Consider the following 19,706-nt stretch of genomic DNA (forward strand, 5'->3'; position numbering starts at 1 on the left):
AGTTAACAGATGTTAGCAGAAGAATTTCAGAATGTATATTTCAAGATCCTTGTTTAATTTATTTTGCTTAATTATCCTTTCCTGCATTTTTAATGCACATAATATGATAGTATTAAGAATTGCAGAGTGTGGTGTGTGCATATATTGCTCATTTTAATATATGCTCTATGTGCAGGGGAATAGGGATTGATGCTGTGATCCAGAAATAGACTTGGGGAGACACAGCTCTTCGGAATCCTCTGTGTGATTCTGTCTCCTGCAGAAGGGGACCAGGAAGGGTTGGGTCTTCACTGCAAATAATGCTGATTATTGTTTCTCCAAAATCACTGTATGTTCAGTCCCTGTGGGGATTCTGCTTCAGTTGACTGAGTGGGACCTAAGATTCAGCATTTGGAACAAGTTTCCAGGTGCTACTGCTGCTGGTCAGGAATCATTCTTTGAGTCATGAAGATGGGTGAGGGTAACATTATTGTATCCTGTGGGCTGCTGATCAACTTACACCCTACACTAGCTGAAAATACCTCATGTCAGCAGACTACGGCAGGCACATGTGCCATGTACTGTTTCCTGCAGGCATGGAAGCTGTGGTCAGGAGCCTGATACTCTCCTTTGAGAAGCTCATTCTCATTTTCATACAGAAAAAATAATGCCACACCTGTGGTGCATTCAGCGAGTGTGTGTTTTATATTCAAAACCACAAATCCTAATAAGAAAACAATGGTAGAAACCTGTTAGGTATAATATCCCATTATAACTATTTTTTTAACTCCAAAAGTAACGTCAAATAAATAATGCAGTTTATGTTACTTCTTGAAAATGCAGCAACATTAGTTAATTTACATAAATTATACAACTCATTATCTTTGTTTATAAAAAGCTTTAGCAATATTTTGGCTTATGGATATGAAAGGGGAAAAAAAATCCCAGATTCCAGTTCAGTGTAATTTTCCTTTTCTGCACAGTCAACTTTTTATTTATTTACAGAAAGAGCGTCTGTTTGACAGATCCCCTTAGGATGACTGCCCTTTCCTCATGATGAATGGAATGCATTAAGTCTGACTTTTGTTTATAAAAGCCAAATAAATACAAGTGAATTAATCCAAGCATCCAGAGAGAGGGCTTTGAGCTGTGTTGGTGGCTTCTGCTGACTTTTCTGCTGCCTAGTACTCATGGGGTAGGATGGAGACTTCAAGGGTCAGCAAGGTTTTCCTCCTTTCACTGTTGTGTTGCTGACTTCTCAGGCAGCTCAGATTAGGTGCTATGAAGCTTCCTCCTGGCATGTCATCTGTTAGCTGGCTTCTCTCTCTTTGTTCAATGCAGTGCTCCACAGCCCCTGCAGTCTGAGGTTTGGTAGAACCCACAGGCCACTATGCAGCACCTGCAGTGTTTCCTGGGACCACCTAGTTTGTGCTGGGAGTGTCAGAAACTCATTGCACTTCAGAGACTGCCTGTGAATGAAAAGCCATGTTAAATAACCCACCAGTATTTTGAGAACTAGTGTCTTGAATTGATGTCCTAGATGTATTTGCTAAATGAAATATACTGTTAAAATTAGTTTCACCTGCTTTGTTTCATTTCTTTACTGCTTCTGCTAGGAAATTTAACATGTGACTTGAATCATCCTTCCACTGGATCGCACTGGGACAGTACCATACTAATGAGGAGTCTGGAGACCTAGATTACTTTTAAGCATGCCCATTATTTAAACTATGATTCTCATTCTCTTGCTGGACCCCCACAAGGCTCATAATCAGAAATTTAGGGTGCAGTGCTGTGTAGAAGAAAGGTCTTGTTTGAGGGTGTGGTTGGAGATTTGAAAGCACCAAGGAAAATAGCATGATATAGAAAAGTGAGACTTTTTTTTCTCTTGATAATTCTGGGCATTTGCTTGCCAGTGAATGGAGGAACCCTGGTCCTAGGTTACTACATGGTGGAAATTGATGAGTTCAAATGTTGCTTCATCATGAATAGAGACATTAAAATGACAAAAGAAAAACTCCATGAGGTCTTTAAAAATTAAACACTATGGGAACTATATGCTAAAGGACTTCAGAATTTGCACAGAGCCAGAAGATGTTCAAGTTTGGACTAGACTGTGTGAAGAAGGATTGTTGATCACATGGGGCATTTCATAGACACCCCAGAAAGTCACACCTTACTGATAAGGCCAAACTCTGCATGGAGATCCACCCTAGTAAACAAAATATAAAAAAAAAGTCAGAAAATGAGCGAGTTGATCTTTAAGTAATGGAGGTACCTAACTAAACATAGTTCAGCATTCTTTTTTTTTTTTTTTTTTTTTTATTATTATTTATTTATTCCCTTTTGTTGCCCTTGTTGTTTTATTGTTGTAGTTATTATTGTTGTTGTCGTTGGATAGGACAGAGAGAAATGGAGAGAGGAGGGGAAGACAGAGAGGAGGAGAGAAAGATAGACACCTGCAGACCTGCTTCACCGCCTGTGAAGCGACTCCCCTGCAGGTGGGGAGCCGGGGTTGGAACTGGGATCCTTATGCCGGTCCTTGTGCTTTGCGCCACCTGCGCTTAACCCGCTGCGCTACAGCCCGACTCCCAGTTCAGCATTCTTAAAAGTAAAATAACAGGGAGTTGGGCGGTAGCACAGCGGGTTAAGTGCACGCGGCACAAAGCACAAGGACCAGCATAAGGATCCCAGTTCGAGCCCCTGGCTCCCTACCTGCAGGGGAGTCACTTCACAGGCAGTGAAGCAGGTCTGTTGGTGTCTGTCTTTCTCTCCTCCTCTCTGTCTTCCCCTCCTTTCTCCATTTTCTCTTGATCCTATCCAACAATGACGACATCAGTAACAATAATAATAACTACAACAATAAAACAACAAGGGCAACAAAAGGGAGCAAATAAATAAATGAAAACTTTAAAAAAAAGTAAAATAATAAAATCTGTATTAAAAATACATCATTCACAATTCCCTGAATTCAACAAGAAATTGTTAGATATGTAAACAAACAGGAAAACAGAACCACTTCTCGGCTATAAATCAGTCAACGAGTAGAGAAGTAGAGGTCAAAACAAAGTAGGTATGGGATTCGAAGAAGAGAACTTTAAAATAGCTACTGTTTCTTGTTAGGTGTGGAACTGAGGGTATCCGTGTTTAGTTGGTTTTTACTCAGTGGCCACCTTCCCTATGAATCTCTGCAACATGGTAGCTTGATTTACTGGAGTACATAAGCCTTATAAACACTAGCATATGATAACAAAACAGAAGTTATAATATTTTGTAATAAATCACAGGAACAACATCTCATCATCTTTAACAGATTTTATTAATTAGGAAAAAGGCATCAATATACCCCCTAAAAGGGAGAAGGGATACACAGAAATATGAACGGGGGTTACCACCTCTGAGGCCCTCATAAGGTCTAACTACCAGGCTGCACTTAACAGCAGATTAGACACAGCAAAGACAAACATCACTAGACTTAAACATATAGCAATAGAAACTGTTCAAACTAAAGCACATAGAGAAGAAAGAGTTGGAGAAAAATCGCAGAAACTTAGTAAACTGAAGCATTATCTAGTGATCTAACATACATATGAATGGAGGCCCAGACTATCACAGAGAAGGAGAACCTGAAAAATGTTTGAAAAAAGGGCCCAAAGTTTCCCCAAATTGTATAAAAACTATGAAATCACAGAACTAAGAAATGAACTGAGCCTGAATATGAGTAAATACAAATAGAACATCAAAATATCCCATACTGAAATTGCTTAAAATTAGCAACAAAAATAAACTTTCCAGTTAGAGAGAGAGAGAGAGAAAAAAAAAAGAAGTACAAGTGACTTTTCATCATAACACTATAGTTAATATCAAGTGAAACATCTGATTAATATATATATATATATATATATATATATATATATTATTATTTTTTTTTTTTTGAGAAAGGCCAGTGCCTTGCTCTGGGGATTAAACATTCAAGTCCTGCACTCTACCCATTGAGCCACCTCCCCTGATAAGAAAATATTTACAAGCTGTGAAAAAATAAAACCTCAATCTACAACTCTATATTAACTGAAAATATCCTCTAAAAATAAATGTGAAATAAACTTTAGACAAAGAAACTGAGAGTATTCATTGCTGACATATCTATATTATAAATCAGATTAAAAGAAGCCATTCAGATTTAAGGAAAATGTTCTCAGCTGAAAACTAGTATTTACACAAAGATACAAAGAATACCAGAAGTTGTAAATATGTAGGGAATATAAAATACTCCTTCTTGAGTTTCAAATTTTATTTTAAAAGACAACTGAAAAAACTTAGGCATTTATAGTATTTAATTCCTGTACAGAAAAACAAGAATTATTTGGGACCACATGGTGGTGCACCTGATTGAGCACACATGTTACAGTGTGCAAGGACCCTGGTTGGGGCCTCTGGTCCCACCTGCAGGGGGAAAGCTCACAAGTGGTGAAGCAGTGCTGCAGGTGTCTCTCTGTTTCTCTCCCTCTCTATCACCCACTTCCCTCTCAATTTCTGATTGTCTCTATCCAACAAATAAAAACAAAGATTAAAAAATCAAAAAAAAAGAAAAAGAAAAAGAAATATATCAAACAAAATCCAAACTTCTACTACAGGAAATTAGGGGAAAAATTAAACCCAAAATATGAAAAAAGAAATAAATAATAAATATCAACTTAAATAAAAAATAGAAAAGAAATAGAGAAATCAGTGAATTAAAAATTTGGTTCAAGCCAGACTTTCCACCTTCTGCATCCCACAATGACCTTGGGTCCATACTCCCAGAGGGATAAAGAATAGGAAAGCTATCAAGGGAGGGGATGGAATACAGGGTTCTGGTGGTGGGAATTGTGTGGAGTTATAACCCTCTTATCATATGTTTTTGTCGATGTTTCCTTTTTATAAATAAATTAAAAATTTTTTGGTTCCTTTATATGATAAAAAATTGTCATACCTTTTGCTAGACTGGCAAAGGTAGATGATAGACAAAGACAGACACAGATTTAAAAGGCCCAAGTGATAAAAACAAGGAAAAAAGAGACAGATCTCTACTGATTTTATAGAAATAAGGAATTTAAAAGAATACTATGAGCAACTATATGCCAACAAATTAGGTAACTTAGACTAAATGGACATATTTATAGAAAGATACAATATAGACCTAACACAAAGAAAGATAAGAATTTAAAAACATTCTGCAAGGGTTAAATAGATTCGGTGGTGAATTTTTCCAAACACTCAAAGAATAGAATAAATAATTTACAAACAGTTCCAGAACATAAAAAAGAGAGACATCAAAATATTTCTTTTTTAAAATTCATTCTTTTTATTTTTAATTTTTTTATAAAATGGAAGGATTTACAAGATCATAGAATTATAGGGGTACATTTCCATACATTGTCCACCCCCAGAGCTCCATATCCAATCCCCTCTCATGGTAGCTTCCCTGTTCTTTATCCCTCTGTGAGTATGGACCCAAGATCATTTTGGCGTGCAGAAGGCTTCTATAACTGGCTTCTATAACTGCTTCTCCGCTGAACATGGGTATTGACCGGTTAGTCCATACTCCCAGCCAGTCTCTTTCTTTTCCTAGTGGGGCAGGGATCTGAGGAGGCAAGCCTCCAAGACACATGGTGGGGTCCTCTGCCCAAGGAAGTTAGGTCGACATCATGGTATCATCTGGAACCTGGTGGCTGAGAGTTAAGATACAATGCAGAACAAATTATTGACTACTCATAAACCTAAAGGCATAAATATTAGAGATGAAGATTGGGGTCTCTGTTTTGGAAAAAGCTAGTAGGTCTATTTTAGGTATATTTTCAGAATAAGAAGGGGCCAATGACTTTACTAGTTTTCACCTGAGCGTGATATCCATATGCAGGTGGACCCAGGTTATTGTCTGGGGGATTGGTGTCATAGTTGGAAAAAACTAAAAAACTGGGTCAGGGAAGAGAGTAGTTCCCAAATATGGGTAAAGTATATTGTATCTCTGTTATACACTGACAGTAGACAAATTGAAAAATCAAATTAAGAAAACAATTCCAGTTATAATTGCATTAAAAAGAATAAAACAGGGATAGATTTGTAAGAGAAATATAGCTCATGATAGCTGAAAACTACAAAACATAGTTGAAGTAAATTAAATGGAAAAATTGTTTTCATTGTTTCAAAGAATTATTGAAAGAATCAAATAAATTGAAAGACATCCTATCTTGATGGACCAGTAGACTTCATGTTCTTAAGATGATAATTGTCCCCAAATTTATCTATAGACACAGTGCAAGCCTTATCAAAAAAACCCAGCCATTTCTATAGAAATTGATAAGCTGATATTCTGGTAAAAATGCAAGGAACCATGCTAGCATCTGGAAGCTGGTGGCTGAAAAGAGAGTTAACATATAAAGCCAAACAAGTTGTTGACTAATCATGAACCTAAAGGCTGGAGTAGTGCAGATGAAGAGTTGGGAGGGTCTCCATTCTGTAGATAGCTAGTAGGCATATTTTAGTTATATTCCAAAGGGCCTGTGGCTATACTAGTTGTTTTTTTTTTCCCTGAGCCTGAAATCTGATAGCAGGTGGATCTAAGTTATTGTCTGGTGAGATGATGTCATGGCTGGAAAAAGGACCAGAAAGCTGGATCAGGGAAGAGAGTAGCTCCCAAATATGGGAAAGGGGTATAAATATTGTTGACTGTAAACCCCATCGATTTGATGTGATCTGGGGCCCATATTCAGCTTAGGAGCCTATGTGACCTCTGCATCCCTGTAGATCTGAGCTCACTCACATTCTGTGGTCATGAATAGGAACATTCCAAGCTGCCCCAATATCAGGACCTATCTTCCTCAGGTGTAGCATAGAGTATGTTGTCCATCCTCCCTTCAGAGGATGGAACATTCTCTACCGTTGTTGATCCATGTTGAGGGCAAGGTCCTATGGGGATTCACAAAGGGGTCTGTTTTTTTGTTCCTGATAGAGATGACCTGTAACAATGGAGAGAGGGATTTGTTTGAGGTCTAGGCCCATAGTGTCTGTTTGGGAATCTCAGCACTCCCCAAATAGGGCCCCAGCTGATGGGGTGGCCTGATAGTGACTATAGAGTATGCCAGCATGATGCCAAACAGACTTCCCTGGACAAACAACCCCACCAATGTGTCCCAGAGTTTCGATTCCCCAGAACCCCACCCTACTAGGGAAAGAGAGAGGCAGGCTGGGAGTATGGATTGACTTGCCAACACCCATGTTCAGCAGGGAAGCAATTACAGAAGCCAGACCTTCCATCTTCTCCATCCCTCAATGACCTTGGGTCCATACTCCCAGAGTGTTAAAAGAATAGGAAAGCTATCAAAGGAGGGGATGGGATATAGAGTTCTGGTGGTGTGAATTGTGTGGAGTTGTACCCTTCTTATCTTATGGTTTTGTCAGTGTTCCCTTTTTTAAAAATAAATAAATAAATAAATGCAAGGAACTCAGAATGGTAAACAAAAAATAATTGAAAAAGAAGAACGAAACTGGAGAACTCAAAATGCTCAATTTCAAAACGTACTATAAAGCTATAATATTTAACTTATCTTTATAGACATAAAGATAAACATAGATAAATAAAACAAAATTCAGAGTTCAGAAATAAACTAACATTTATGGTCAGTGGATTTTGTAAAGTAATCAGAGTAATTTAATCACAACAGAATATTCTTCTAAGCAAATGATTCTAGGATATCTCTCTCTCTATATATATATATATATATGAATCTGGGTATCTGTCTTATATTATACATAATCATTAACATGAAGTAGATTATATACCTAAATATAAGAGCTAAAACTATGAAAGCCTTTGAATAAAAGTAGAAATATGGGGCTGGGTGGTGGTGCATGCAGTTAAGCATGTATAGTACTAAGGTCAATGATCCGTGCAAAGATCCAGGTTCTAGCCCTTGGCTCCCCCTCCTGCGGGGGGGGGGGGGGAACACTTCACAAGCAGTGAAGCAAGTATCTATTTATCTCTTCCTCCTTTCTCAATCTCATTCTGTCCTATCTAATAAAGTGGAAAAAATTGCTGTCAGGAGCAGTAGATTCCTAGTGCTGGCACTGAACCCAGTATTAATCCTGGAAGCAAAACAAACAAAAGAAAAGTAGAAACAAATTTTGGTGATTTTAGGTTGAGAAATGATATCTGAGTTATGATACCAAAAGAACAGGTGATTAAAGAGAAGATTAAATAACTGGACTTTATAAAAATAGAAGCTTTTGTGCTTTATGAGATGTCGTCAAGGAAGTCAAAATGCAATGCAAAACCTGGAAGCAAAAAAACTAGTGAATTATTTAATTAGAAACTTGTTTCTAAGATATATAAAGAACATTTAGAACTTAACAATAGTAATAACAATAAAAACTCAGCTGGGGCTGAGCAACGGTGCATGTGGTTGAGCACAGATGCTACAATGTGCATCCCACCCCTCCCCCCAGAAGGGGAAGTTTCCTAAATGGTGAAGTAGTGCTGCAAGTGTCGCTTCCTCTCTTTCTCTCTATATACCCCATTTACTCTCAATTTCTCTTGGTTTTTATCCAATAAACAATAAAATATAATATAAAAAACTCAATAAAATATGGTACAATATTTTGTATAGTCATTTCCCCCCAAAATATATGAGTTATCAGTAGAGATATAAAAATATATTCAACAATATTTATTCTTAATCTGGGAAATCAAAACCATAAGGGGTTTTGATTTATAAGGGGATGTAAGGGGATACCACTTCTCACAGATTAGCATAGCTATAATAACAATAAGAACAGATAATAAGTATTGACAAAAATGTAGTGAAGTTGGAAGTCATCCTTCACTGATGTGAATGCAAAATGTGTTGCTATGATAGTTTTCTAGTGTCCAAAATGTTAAACATAAGTCACTATGTGACCCAATAATTCTACTTCTAGAATAGTTAAAAGAAACAAAAACCAACGTTCATAGAAAAACTTGTTCACAAAAATTTGTACACAACTAGTGAAAACAACTCAACAGTTACTGACTAATGTATAATATATTACATGCCCATTAAGATGAATTGTCATCTAATAACAAAAAGGAATGAGGTACCTACACACACTGCAACATGGATAAACCATTAAACATTATTTTAAGAGAAAGTGAGCCATAAGAGAGTAATTTATAGAGATGGGAAGCACATGAATAATCCTCTAGGGCTGGAGGGGTATCACGTGAGGACAAGAGGTAACAGATAATAGGTTAACATGGTTATTTTGGTGTGATAAAGTATTCTGAAATTAGATTATAGTGATATATATTTATAATTGTATATATATATTAAACTATGAGATGTACACTTTGACGGAGTAAACTTAATGGTGTGTAAATTATAATGAATGATGTTTTAAAAATCAGGTGGTTGTCTAAAGAGCAAATATTAATACTCTAAGTAAGTAAAATGTATAAGAATAGTACGTAGGGAAAGTGGACATTTATTGTTGAAATACCTTTATGTTATTGGTGAATTAACATTATTTGAATACAGCAAATTGTGATTATATATGTAATATATATATGTATATATATACACACATACATATATATATATATATACACAACCTGGGTTGTATGACTATATATATATATACATGTATATATATATATGTGTGTGTGTGTGTATATATGTATATATATAGTCATAGTACAACCCCAGCAAACCAGTAGCAGAGAAAAAATAGAATAGTTTAAAAAAAGTCAAGAACAGAGGAAAATGGAACAGGGACAGAGAAGTGAAAAACAAGTAGCTAGATGATAGAGATAAATCCAAATACAAACATAGTGACATCAATTGTAAATAGCTTAAACATTCCAATGAAAAGCTGCACAGAAAGCAATCCCTAACTGTGTGCCTTTTACAAGAAACTCACTGTAATAATAAAGGCACTTGTAGGTTAGAAGCAAAAAGGTGGGAAGAAAATGCAGTGTCATATATTAATCATAAGAAAGCTTAGGTGACTGTATTATAAAACAAAGTCAACCTCTGATTAAGTATTACTTCTAATACTAGAAGTAATTAGAGATATATAGAAGTAATTAGTAATCTAGAGATATTTCATAGTGATAAAAGGGTCAGTTCATCAAGGAGACATCACTGTCCTTAATATATGTGTACCTAATTACATAGCTTCAAAAATATATGCCAAATTGACAAAAATTGGAAGAAATAGATAAATTCAATTATAGTAGGAGATGCTGACATTTATTTTTTACTTATAAATAAAATGAGGAGACAGAAAATCAGTAAGGACACTGAAAACTTGAATAAACACTATCTACTAAGTTCATCTACTGGCATTTTTGAAACAAAATACTGAACAATAGGAAACATACACATATTTCTCTTTTAAAAGTCATTTAATTTTGTACTGAAGAGAAAGTTATCTCTTGGGGGCCAGGCAGTGGCATATTCGGTTGAGTGTACATGTTATCATGCACAGAGACCCAGGTTCAAACTTGTGGTCTCCACCTGTGAGGGGATGGGAAGCTTTAGGAATTGCAAAGCAGTACCACAGGTATCTTGTCTTTCTCCGTCTCTCTTTTCTCCTCCCCTCTCAATTTCTATTTTGCCTATTAAACAAAATAAAAATTAAAAAGGGTAAAATGGCTTCCAGGAACACAGACATGTCTTGCAAACTTTGGGTCCCAGTGATAACACTGGTAGCAATTTAAGAGAGAGAAAAGAACCTCTTTAAAAGCCTGTATACCCAATACTATATTTAATAGTGTCTTATTTTACTTCCTCTTAAGACGGGGAGGTGTCCATTTTATTCAGCATTATATTGGGAGTCCTATGTAGTAAAACAAGATAAAGAAAAAAGGTCAATGGGGCTTATAGTCAACAATATTTATACACCTTTCCCATATTGGGGAGCTGCTTTCCTGATCCAGCTTTCTGTTCCTTTAGCAACCATGACATCATCTCCCCAGACAATAACTTGGATCCACCTGAATATCAGATTTCAGGGTTAGGGGAAAACAAACAAACAAAAACTAGTATAGCCACAGGCCCTTTGGAATATAACTAAAATATGCATACTAGCTATCTACAAAATGGAGGACCTATTCTGCCCTGTTCCAACCTTTAGGTCCATGATTATTCAACAATTTGTTTGGCTTTGTATGTTAACTCTTCTTTCAGCCACCAAGTTCCAGATGCCAACCAGACTTCATGATGCCAACCAGACTTCCCTGGACAGACAACACTACCAATGTGTCCTGGAGCTCCGCTTCCCCAGAGCCCCACCCTACTAGGGAGAGAAGCAGGCTGAGAGTGTGGATCAACCATTCAATACCCATGTTGAGTGGGGAAGCAATTACAGAAGCCAGACCTTCCACCTTCTGTATCCCACAATGACCTTGGGTCCATACTCCCAGAGGGATAAAGAATTGGTGGTATGCTTCTAAATTCTGCTCATTGGTTTAATCACCCCTGCTTAACACTGTATTCTATTTACATAACCACTGTTAACTAAGTGCCGGGGGCCAAGGCCTTAGCTAAGTCTCTCATATAGCTGGTGAGAGGACATTCCGACTATTGGAACTGAGATTACCATCTAGCTGTTTGGAAAGTCGCTCACCCACCTCCCTCCCCCACTACCTTAGCAGAACTTCCTCATTGTTTGTGCTTATATTGCGGCTGCAAAATAAAATTTTTAGAGCTTGATCAGACCTCCTGTCTTGCTCTCGTTCTTTGTGTCTCTTGTCTCTTTCATTCTCTCGCCCCCTACCCTAGGTCTCCGTTGATAGACCCCGCAGGCTGGGGCAACTAAGCACCACCCTGCCTCCAGGGCATTGGTTTAATCCTCACTGTTTTGCACGCTTTTTCCTTCTCCCCACCCCCTATCCTACGTACATCCTCTTCGGACCTGACTCTTCCGCCTCAGGATATATATGGACAAGATTGTGATAGCTTATATTGCACTGTGTTTCACATGAATAAGACTGGACTGTGTACCACTCAGCCATGAGTCCCTGGTCGTCTCTCTCTCCCGCCCAGCTAGCCCGACAAAGAATAGGAAAGCTATCAGGGGAGAGGATGGGATACGGAGATCTGGTGGTGGGAACTGTGTGGAGTTGTACCCCTCTTATACTATGTTTTTGTCAATGTTCCCTTTTTATAAAAAAAAAAAAAGAAAAGAAAAGAAAAGAAATTTCCAGTGGGGAAAAAAAGACAAAAGTCATAGGTGGGGAAGAATGGAGCAAAATTCTCTTTATTTGCAGATAACACTCACCCATACACATAATGCTAGAGAATGTATGCAAAAGACTGTGTAAGTAATGGATAAAGTTAAGAATGCCACAAAATAACAAATTTATTTATTTATTTATTTTTTGCTTAGTAGCAGTGAACAACTGAAAAATAAAACAGTTAAAGAAATTTACAATGTAGAATAGCAGAAAAAACATGAAATATTTTAGCATAAAATTAGCAAATATATGTAAACTGATAGCTATAAAGCAGTTCTGGGAGAATTAAAGAAGATTTAAATAAACGAAGAGATACATCTTCTGCATGGATTAGAAAATTAATTGCTGTTCAGATAACAACTTCCTCCAAAGTAAAATATGGATTAAAGCAACCGAATTGAAACTCTGAGTTTAAAAATGGTAGAAAGTGGCAAATTGATTTTAAAAATTTATATGAAACACAGAAAGGACCTAGCATAAGTAAAAGTAATTACAAAAATATTTAAAAGAATGACTGTGTTCTATGTTCTTGTATGCAATGTGACCACAAGAAGAGATGAAGGAGAGGCTTGAGGAGACAATTACATAGACTCATGGGTCCGTGGACAAGGGGACTTGGTCAATCACACAGGATTATATGAGAAAGATCTAGGGTGCCTTCGAGGCAGAGGTGTGGCACTGAGGGAAGAGCTTGGACTAAGTCTCTGTTGTTGTTTCTGTAGGAAAGGTATGGTAGGGTATTGTTATCAGTTTGAGGCTGGGCATTTTGTATTATTTTTTTGAGCTTTCTGCTATAGGGACAGTCTCTAGTTGCTTCAAAGTGGGTTTTGAGAAGATGATGGCAAAGGAATATGCCTCCAGGTATGTGCAGACTCTTTTAGGGTGGTTGGTCTCTGCTTAGGTTAGTTTACACATTGAAGATAAGCTCTCTCAAAACCCACTCTTACCTTGGGAACTAGTTATTTCCCAGGGGGATAGTCATTCCCTAAATAGAAAAGTTTGCAAGCAGTCTTGCAATATGTGTGAGACTAGGTCAAGCCCAGAGGCCCCACCTGTGTGGTTGGAGAAAGCTTCACAAACAGTGGAGTAGTGCTGCAATTGTCTCTGTCTCCCTCTCTCTCCATGTTAGAAACAGGTAATTCATAAAAATAAAGAGCAAGGAGGGAGTCGGGCTGTAGCGCAGCGGGTTAAGCGCAGGTGGTGCTAAGCACAAGGACCTGCATAAGGATCCTGGTTCAAGCCCTGGCTCCCCACCTGCAGGGGTGTCGCTTGACAAGCAGTGAAACAGGTCTGCAGGTGTCTATCTTTCTCTCCCTCTCTCTGTCTTCCCCCTCCCCTCTCCATTTCTCTCTGTCCTATCCAACAACAATGACAGCAATAATAACTACAACAATAAAACAACAAGGGCAACAAAAGGGAATAAATAAATAAAAATAAATATTTTAAAAAAATAAAGAGCAAGGCCCTTTACTTTTCTAGAAAAGGTATCCACATCCACTGAAAATTCAGAAGATTGGCCACACAGGTGGACGGTTTTCCAGGCTCTTTATTCTTAATGCAGATTTGAAAATACCCTTTGCACACCTCTCCTTGGTGGTTTTGAATTCACAATCTTAAATTGGTTGGCTAGAATATTGGTAAAGGGGAAGAGCATTGCAAAAGGAGGAGTGTGTGTGTGTGTGTGTGTGTGTGTGTGTGTGTGTGTGCGCGCGTGTGTGTGTGCGTGTGTGCGTGAGAGAGAGAGAGAGAGAGAGAGAGAGAGAGGTAAAGGACTGCAAATAGGTAGCTGAATTGGACTGTCTGCTTTCTGCTGGGATTTCCACGATCTTATCCTAGGAGTACCTGGCTGTTGATGGTGTGAAAATGAAGATAACTTAGGGCTACTATTTGATAGAAAATATTATATAGTCATTTCTCACACTCCTTCCCTTTCTGTTCTTCTCAAGTTCTACAAAGTTATAAAAAAAAAAAACAAGAAGAAAAGAAAGAAACAAGGAGGAAATGGCCAATGAAGCAGTAGATTCCTCATGGAGGCACCAAAGCCTAGAAATATATATATATATAAAGATAAAATAATAAATTGTAAGTTTCAGTTTGAAAGATGAATATGTACTGGAGAACTATATATTTATAGATAATGGTACTATATTGTATCTTTTAAATTTTATATTAGATCTTTATTGTGCTCTTAACATATACATCAATAAAAGATAATAAAGGGGTATGTGGAAACTTCGCAAAGAGATGGATATATTTGTAACTTTGATGTTAGTAATAGATTCGAGAGTGTATGTTTAGCTCCAAGTTCATAGACCTGTTTACATTAAATATGTACAGCTTCAAACACATCAATCATACTTCAATAAAGTGATTTTTAAAATGTCAAAACATCATAAATGTAGGAAATAGAAGATATAAATATGGCCAGTGAGATTTGAGCCTCGGTCCCCATGGACTGAGATAGAGGAGTGTAGTCTCTGTCTCTCATCTCTGTCTGAAAAGGGTGGCTTAGAGAGGTGAAGCTCCAGCTATATAGCCAAAGAAAGAAGGAAGGAAGGAGGGAAGGAAGAGGGGAGAAAGGCATATTGAGGAACATAATGGTTATGCAAAAAAGATTTCCATGCCTGAGGCACTAAAGATCCTGGATTCAGACCTCAGCGCCACTGTAAGCCAGAGCTGAGCAATGTGCTCTTAAAAGAGAGTCCTGTCCTAATAGATGTGAATTAAAGTCTCTTAAAACCACAGCAGGGGAGTTGCTTGACAGGTGGTGAAGCAGGTCTGCAGGTGTCTATCTTTCTCTCCCCTCTCTGTCTTCCCCTCCTCTCTCCATTTCTCTGTCCTATCCAACAATGATGAGATCAATAACAACAACAATAGTAACTACAACAATAAAACAACAAGGGCAACAAAAGGGAAAATAAATAAATAAATATAAAAAATTTAAAAAAATAAATGAGTCTGAAAATGATATATTTGTAAAACAAATAGTAATACATAAATATTCATAAGGAAAACAAAAGTAAAACTTACTAAAAAGAAAAAGAGAAAACCATTGTCCAATGAGGGGGAAAGAGATATAACTCTAAAATATTTTCTCCCTTTCCTCCTTGTCTTTTTTTTTCCAGGGGGAAAATAGATTTAATGCTTAGAGTTCTCTAACTGCTTAGATCGTAGTTATAAGTATAAATATTCCTTTAGTCTATGTTTAATGTTTCAGATATGTAAGATGATCAAACTCTGACAGTGGGTTTAAATTGTTCTATGAGCTCTAAAAATATATGTGCATATATAGTTTTTTTAATATCTAAGTCCAGTACAACTTTATACCAGATCAAGACCATTGGGCCCTGTCAGTATCTAAAATATGAAGATCTTCAGATACCACTAAATGACAAAGCACTGTGAGGTCAAGTATATTACTGCAGATGCTAACCATTGGATTAGTATAGGAAACAACCCCCCTCTTAATTGAATAGCTTGTCTATGTATATAACTCAGGTTCTCACATGTAAAAAAGCAAAGCAATGTGTTTTCTTCCAATAGCTATTGTAGCAAAGTGTAGTAAACACCAATAGATACTCAGATTAGATTTCTTTTTCTACCACAGATGGTGTTAATTAAAATCTCTTCCTTAAGACCACAGTTTTTATTTAACAATATGGATGCTAACTAGTTTCTCTCTCTTCATGCTCTGTGATAGCCTCTCTGGCACAGTTGTTTTTATTCTATTTACTCAGGAACAGTTGTGGGGAAGGGACACTGAAACACTACTCTACATCCATGACGTTCCCTTTGGTGCTGCCCACGATGTTTTTTCTCTCTTTTTAATACTTCATTATTTGATAGGGATAGAGAAAGAGATAAATTGAAAATGGAGAGGGAGAAACAGACAGAGAGACACCTGAAGCACTGCTTCACCACTTAGGAAACTTTCTTCTTGCAGATGGTGACCAGGGGCTTGAGCTTGGGTCCTTGTGCATGACTGTAATGTATGCACTTAACCAGGCATATCACAATCTGCTCCCCCCCACCCATGGTTTGCTCATATGGTGCTAGACAATGCATTCTACCTGTGAAACTATCTCTATACCCCTACATAATTTTTAACATTCATATTACCTTCAGTCTTTTCACTGCCCTTGGACATGAAAACTGTTACCATAGTTTGCCATTAGAAACCACAGTGTGTATTTATCCTTGTATTTACTCATATTCCTTTAGACACATCCAAGCTTGCTCTGAGCCAGACTTTCCATACCTGTCCATGTGTTTCTAGGGATATAACCTTAGAAACAAGATAGTAATGCTGGGTCAACAGGCAATACATGTGGTGAGGTGGTATCTTAGAAAGATTGTGCTTGTTTGCAAACACATAGGCAATCAATTTTTTTAAATTTCTTTATTTACAGTCAACAGTAAAATACAGTAGTTTTGTACATGCATAACTTTTCCACATAAAAATGCAACTCCCACTAGGTCCTCCTCTGCCATCATGTTTTAGGACCTGAACCCTCCCCTGTACCACAGAGTCTTTTACTTTGGTGCAGTACACGAACTCCAGCCCAAGTTCTGTTGTTAAAATTCGTATGGCTCCTGCCGGGCGGGCTAGCTTCACGGGCGGGTAACAGAGACGCGGAGACAATGGCTGGGCAGGGAAGCTGTATTTCTTTATTCAGGAACAACGATTCATAAACTAAGACAAACTAATCACCAAACAGAACTCTGCTGTCTCTTTGCGGCGGCGCAAGCACTCTCTCTTACTCTGGAACTCAGGAACTCTGGCCCTCTGCAACTCTTCAACTCTCCAACTGTGGAACTCTGGCGGGGTTCCTTGGGGCGGGGCCAAGCGGGCCCCCGAAATTAGCAGGCCTGATCTAATTCTCTTGGCGGGGGAGAACTAGAACCCAATGTAAAGCATACAACAGTGTTTCCCTTCTTATCTTGTTTTTCAACTTCTGCCTATGAGTAAGATCATCCCATATTCATCCTTTTGTTTCTGATTTATCTCACTTAATCTGATACCTTCAAATTCCATCCAAGATGGAGTAAAGAAGGTGGATTCACCATGAGCCTGAGACTTTGGAGCCTCAGGAATAAGAGTCTCTTTGCATAAGCATTATGTGAACTACTGTTCACATTTCTCAGTTTTCCACATAAAAATTCAGCCCCCCTCTAGGTCCTCCTCTGTCATCATGTTCCAGGACCTGAACCCTCCCACCCTACCTGAGTTCTTTACTTTAATGCAATACACCAGACCCAGTCCAAGTTGTGCTTTGTGTTTATTGTTCAAAAATTTTTTGTAATTGTATTCATTTCATTGAAGGTACCTTTAAAATTTAGATGGAAAAGAGTTCTGCCAATATTTTCCTCTAAGTATTTGATAGTTTCTGGTCTAACAACCAAGGGGGGTTGAAATCCCCTACAGTTACTGTGTTGCTGTTAATTTATTGTTGTAGCTTTTTCAGTAGATATTTGATGTATTTAGATGACCTCTCATTGGGTTCATATATTAATAATCATTAAGACTTCTTGATTGACTGATCCTCTGAGTCTTAAGTAATGTACATCCCTATCTTTTAAAATTTTATTTGTCTTAAGGTCTATTTTGCCAGGTTGATAATAGCTGTACCTGCCCTTTTTTTTTTTTTTTTGTGGAAAACTATCATACAAATCAATGGACCGCAAAGAAACAGGCATTTCTTTTGAAGTCATAATGCTTAAACTGAGGGTTTTCTGCCATGGTAATTGGGGTGGGCTGGGCACACAACACTTATTGTTGCTAGTAATGGATGAGTCTTTTTGTGTAGCAAAAATTATTTGTAACATAGCACTCCATTGGGTATGTGTGTGTGGTGCTTAATTCTGCTTCACATGGGAGAATGAAGGGACCCACCTTCTGCATGTATTCAGGGAATCAGGGTTCATAGTGAGTTTTCCAATTTGCCATTAATTTAATTGATGGTAATAATAACCATACTACAACAGCTAAGAGGAAAGTTGGTTAGTTATTCAATCATTTCTAAAATCAAATTACCCCCCCCATTAGTGTCATCTTACTTTTTTTTGAATGTTTTGGATTTTTTAAATTGTGGGGGCTAATGCTGTAGAGTGGATTCATTGACATATGTATACAATTTCATTATGTATCAGACCCCCAAAGTTTTCTCCCTTTCTACCCTCCCTTTCCCCAAACTCATTTGCTTTGGTGCAATTCTGTTTTATTTTAAAATTTTTTACTAGTGGTATAATCATGATTAAAAAGATTGTAAAAAAAAAAAAAACAGGCATACAATTCTACATAGTTCCAACATGAGTTTTGTGTCCCATCCCTTCTATTGGAAGCTTCCCTATTCTTTATTCATTCTGGGACTATGGACCAAAATTCCTTATGGGGTGCAGAAGGCTGGCATCTTACTTAAAAGATTTTTTAAATTATTTTTATTTATCGGATAGAGATAGCCATAAATTGAGAGGATGGGGAAGATAAAGAGGGAGAGACAAAGAGAGATACCTACAGCCCTGCTTCACCACTCACAAAGATTTCCCCTGCAGGTGGGGACCAGAGTCTTGAACCTAGGTCCTTGAGCATTGTGACGTGTTCTCAACAGGTGTGCTACCACCCAGCCCTGGATCTTACTTTTAATATAGTCTTCTGTTTGTGCTGGACTTGAAGTTTTCAATGTCAGTCATATGCTAAGAAGTCCTTTTTGTAAAGTTGGACATTCCCTTTTCCCAGTGCAGAATATGCAAAAGGATCAAACTAGAGTTATTTATTATTATTATTATTATTTAAATGTCTTATTTATTCATCTTTTTATAGAGACAGAAATTGAGAGGAATGGGAAGATAACAAGGAAGAGAGGCAGAGAGACACCTGCATCACAGCTTCACCTTTTGCAAAGCTTTTCCCCTGCAGGTGTGGAGCAGGAACAGGGACTTGAACTTTGGTCCTCATGTATTAAAACATGTGAGCTCAACCAGATGGACCACCACCTCCTCCCTACCCCCACTGCAAAGTTCTTTTTTTAATGACACGTGTTTAAAGGTTAAACTACTATTCCTTTCTTAACACTAATAGTTGTAAATTCAAGTCTTTTTTGTTATTGTTTTTCACAATAATAGTCAATAATAGGTGTAAACTAGAGTTTCTTTTTAATATTTATTTATTTATGTATTTATTTATGTATTTATTCCCTTTTGTTGCCCTTATTGTTTTATTGTTGTAGTTACTGTTGTTATAATTGATGTTGTCATTGTTAGATAGGAGAGAGAGAAATGGAGAGAGGAGGGGAAGACAGAGAGGGGGAGAGAAAGATAGACACCTGCAGACCTGCTTAACTGCCTGTGAATAGACTCCCCTGCAGGTGGGGAGCTGGGGGCTTGAACCTGGATCCTTAAGCCATTCCCTGCGCTTTGCGCCATGTGCGCCTAACCCACTGCGCTACCGCCCAACTCCCATAAACTAGAGTTTCTA

General features: G+C 37.6%; 1 protein-coding gene across 17 annotated transcripts in view; it reads left to right on the forward strand.

Moving 5' to 3' along the window:
• CAMTA1 (calmodulin binding transcription activator 1) overlaps positions 1-19,706 on the forward strand; it is a 1,087,698-nt gene that overhangs the window by 568,521 nt on the left and 499,471 nt on the right. Inside the window, exon 6 of one of the 17 annotated variants that reach the window (XM_060201392.1) lies at positions 11,184-11,713. The exons of the other annotated variants lie outside the window; for them this stretch is intronic. Within the exon in view, the coding sequence (XP_060057375.1) occupies positions 11,184-11,399 (216 nt within the window). The 3' untranslated portion in view covers positions 11,400-11,713. Of the gene's footprint in view, positions 1-11,183; positions 11,714-19,706 lie in introns of those variants that run through there. 17 annotated transcript variants of the gene reach the window in all.

Source organism: Erinaceus europaeus, chromosome 11 (genome assembly GCF_950295315.1).
Source record: "Erinaceus europaeus chromosome 11, mEriEur2.1, whole genome shotgun sequence".
NCBI lineage: Eukaryota > Metazoa > Chordata > Mammalia > Eulipotyphla > Erinaceidae > Erinaceus > Erinaceus europaeus.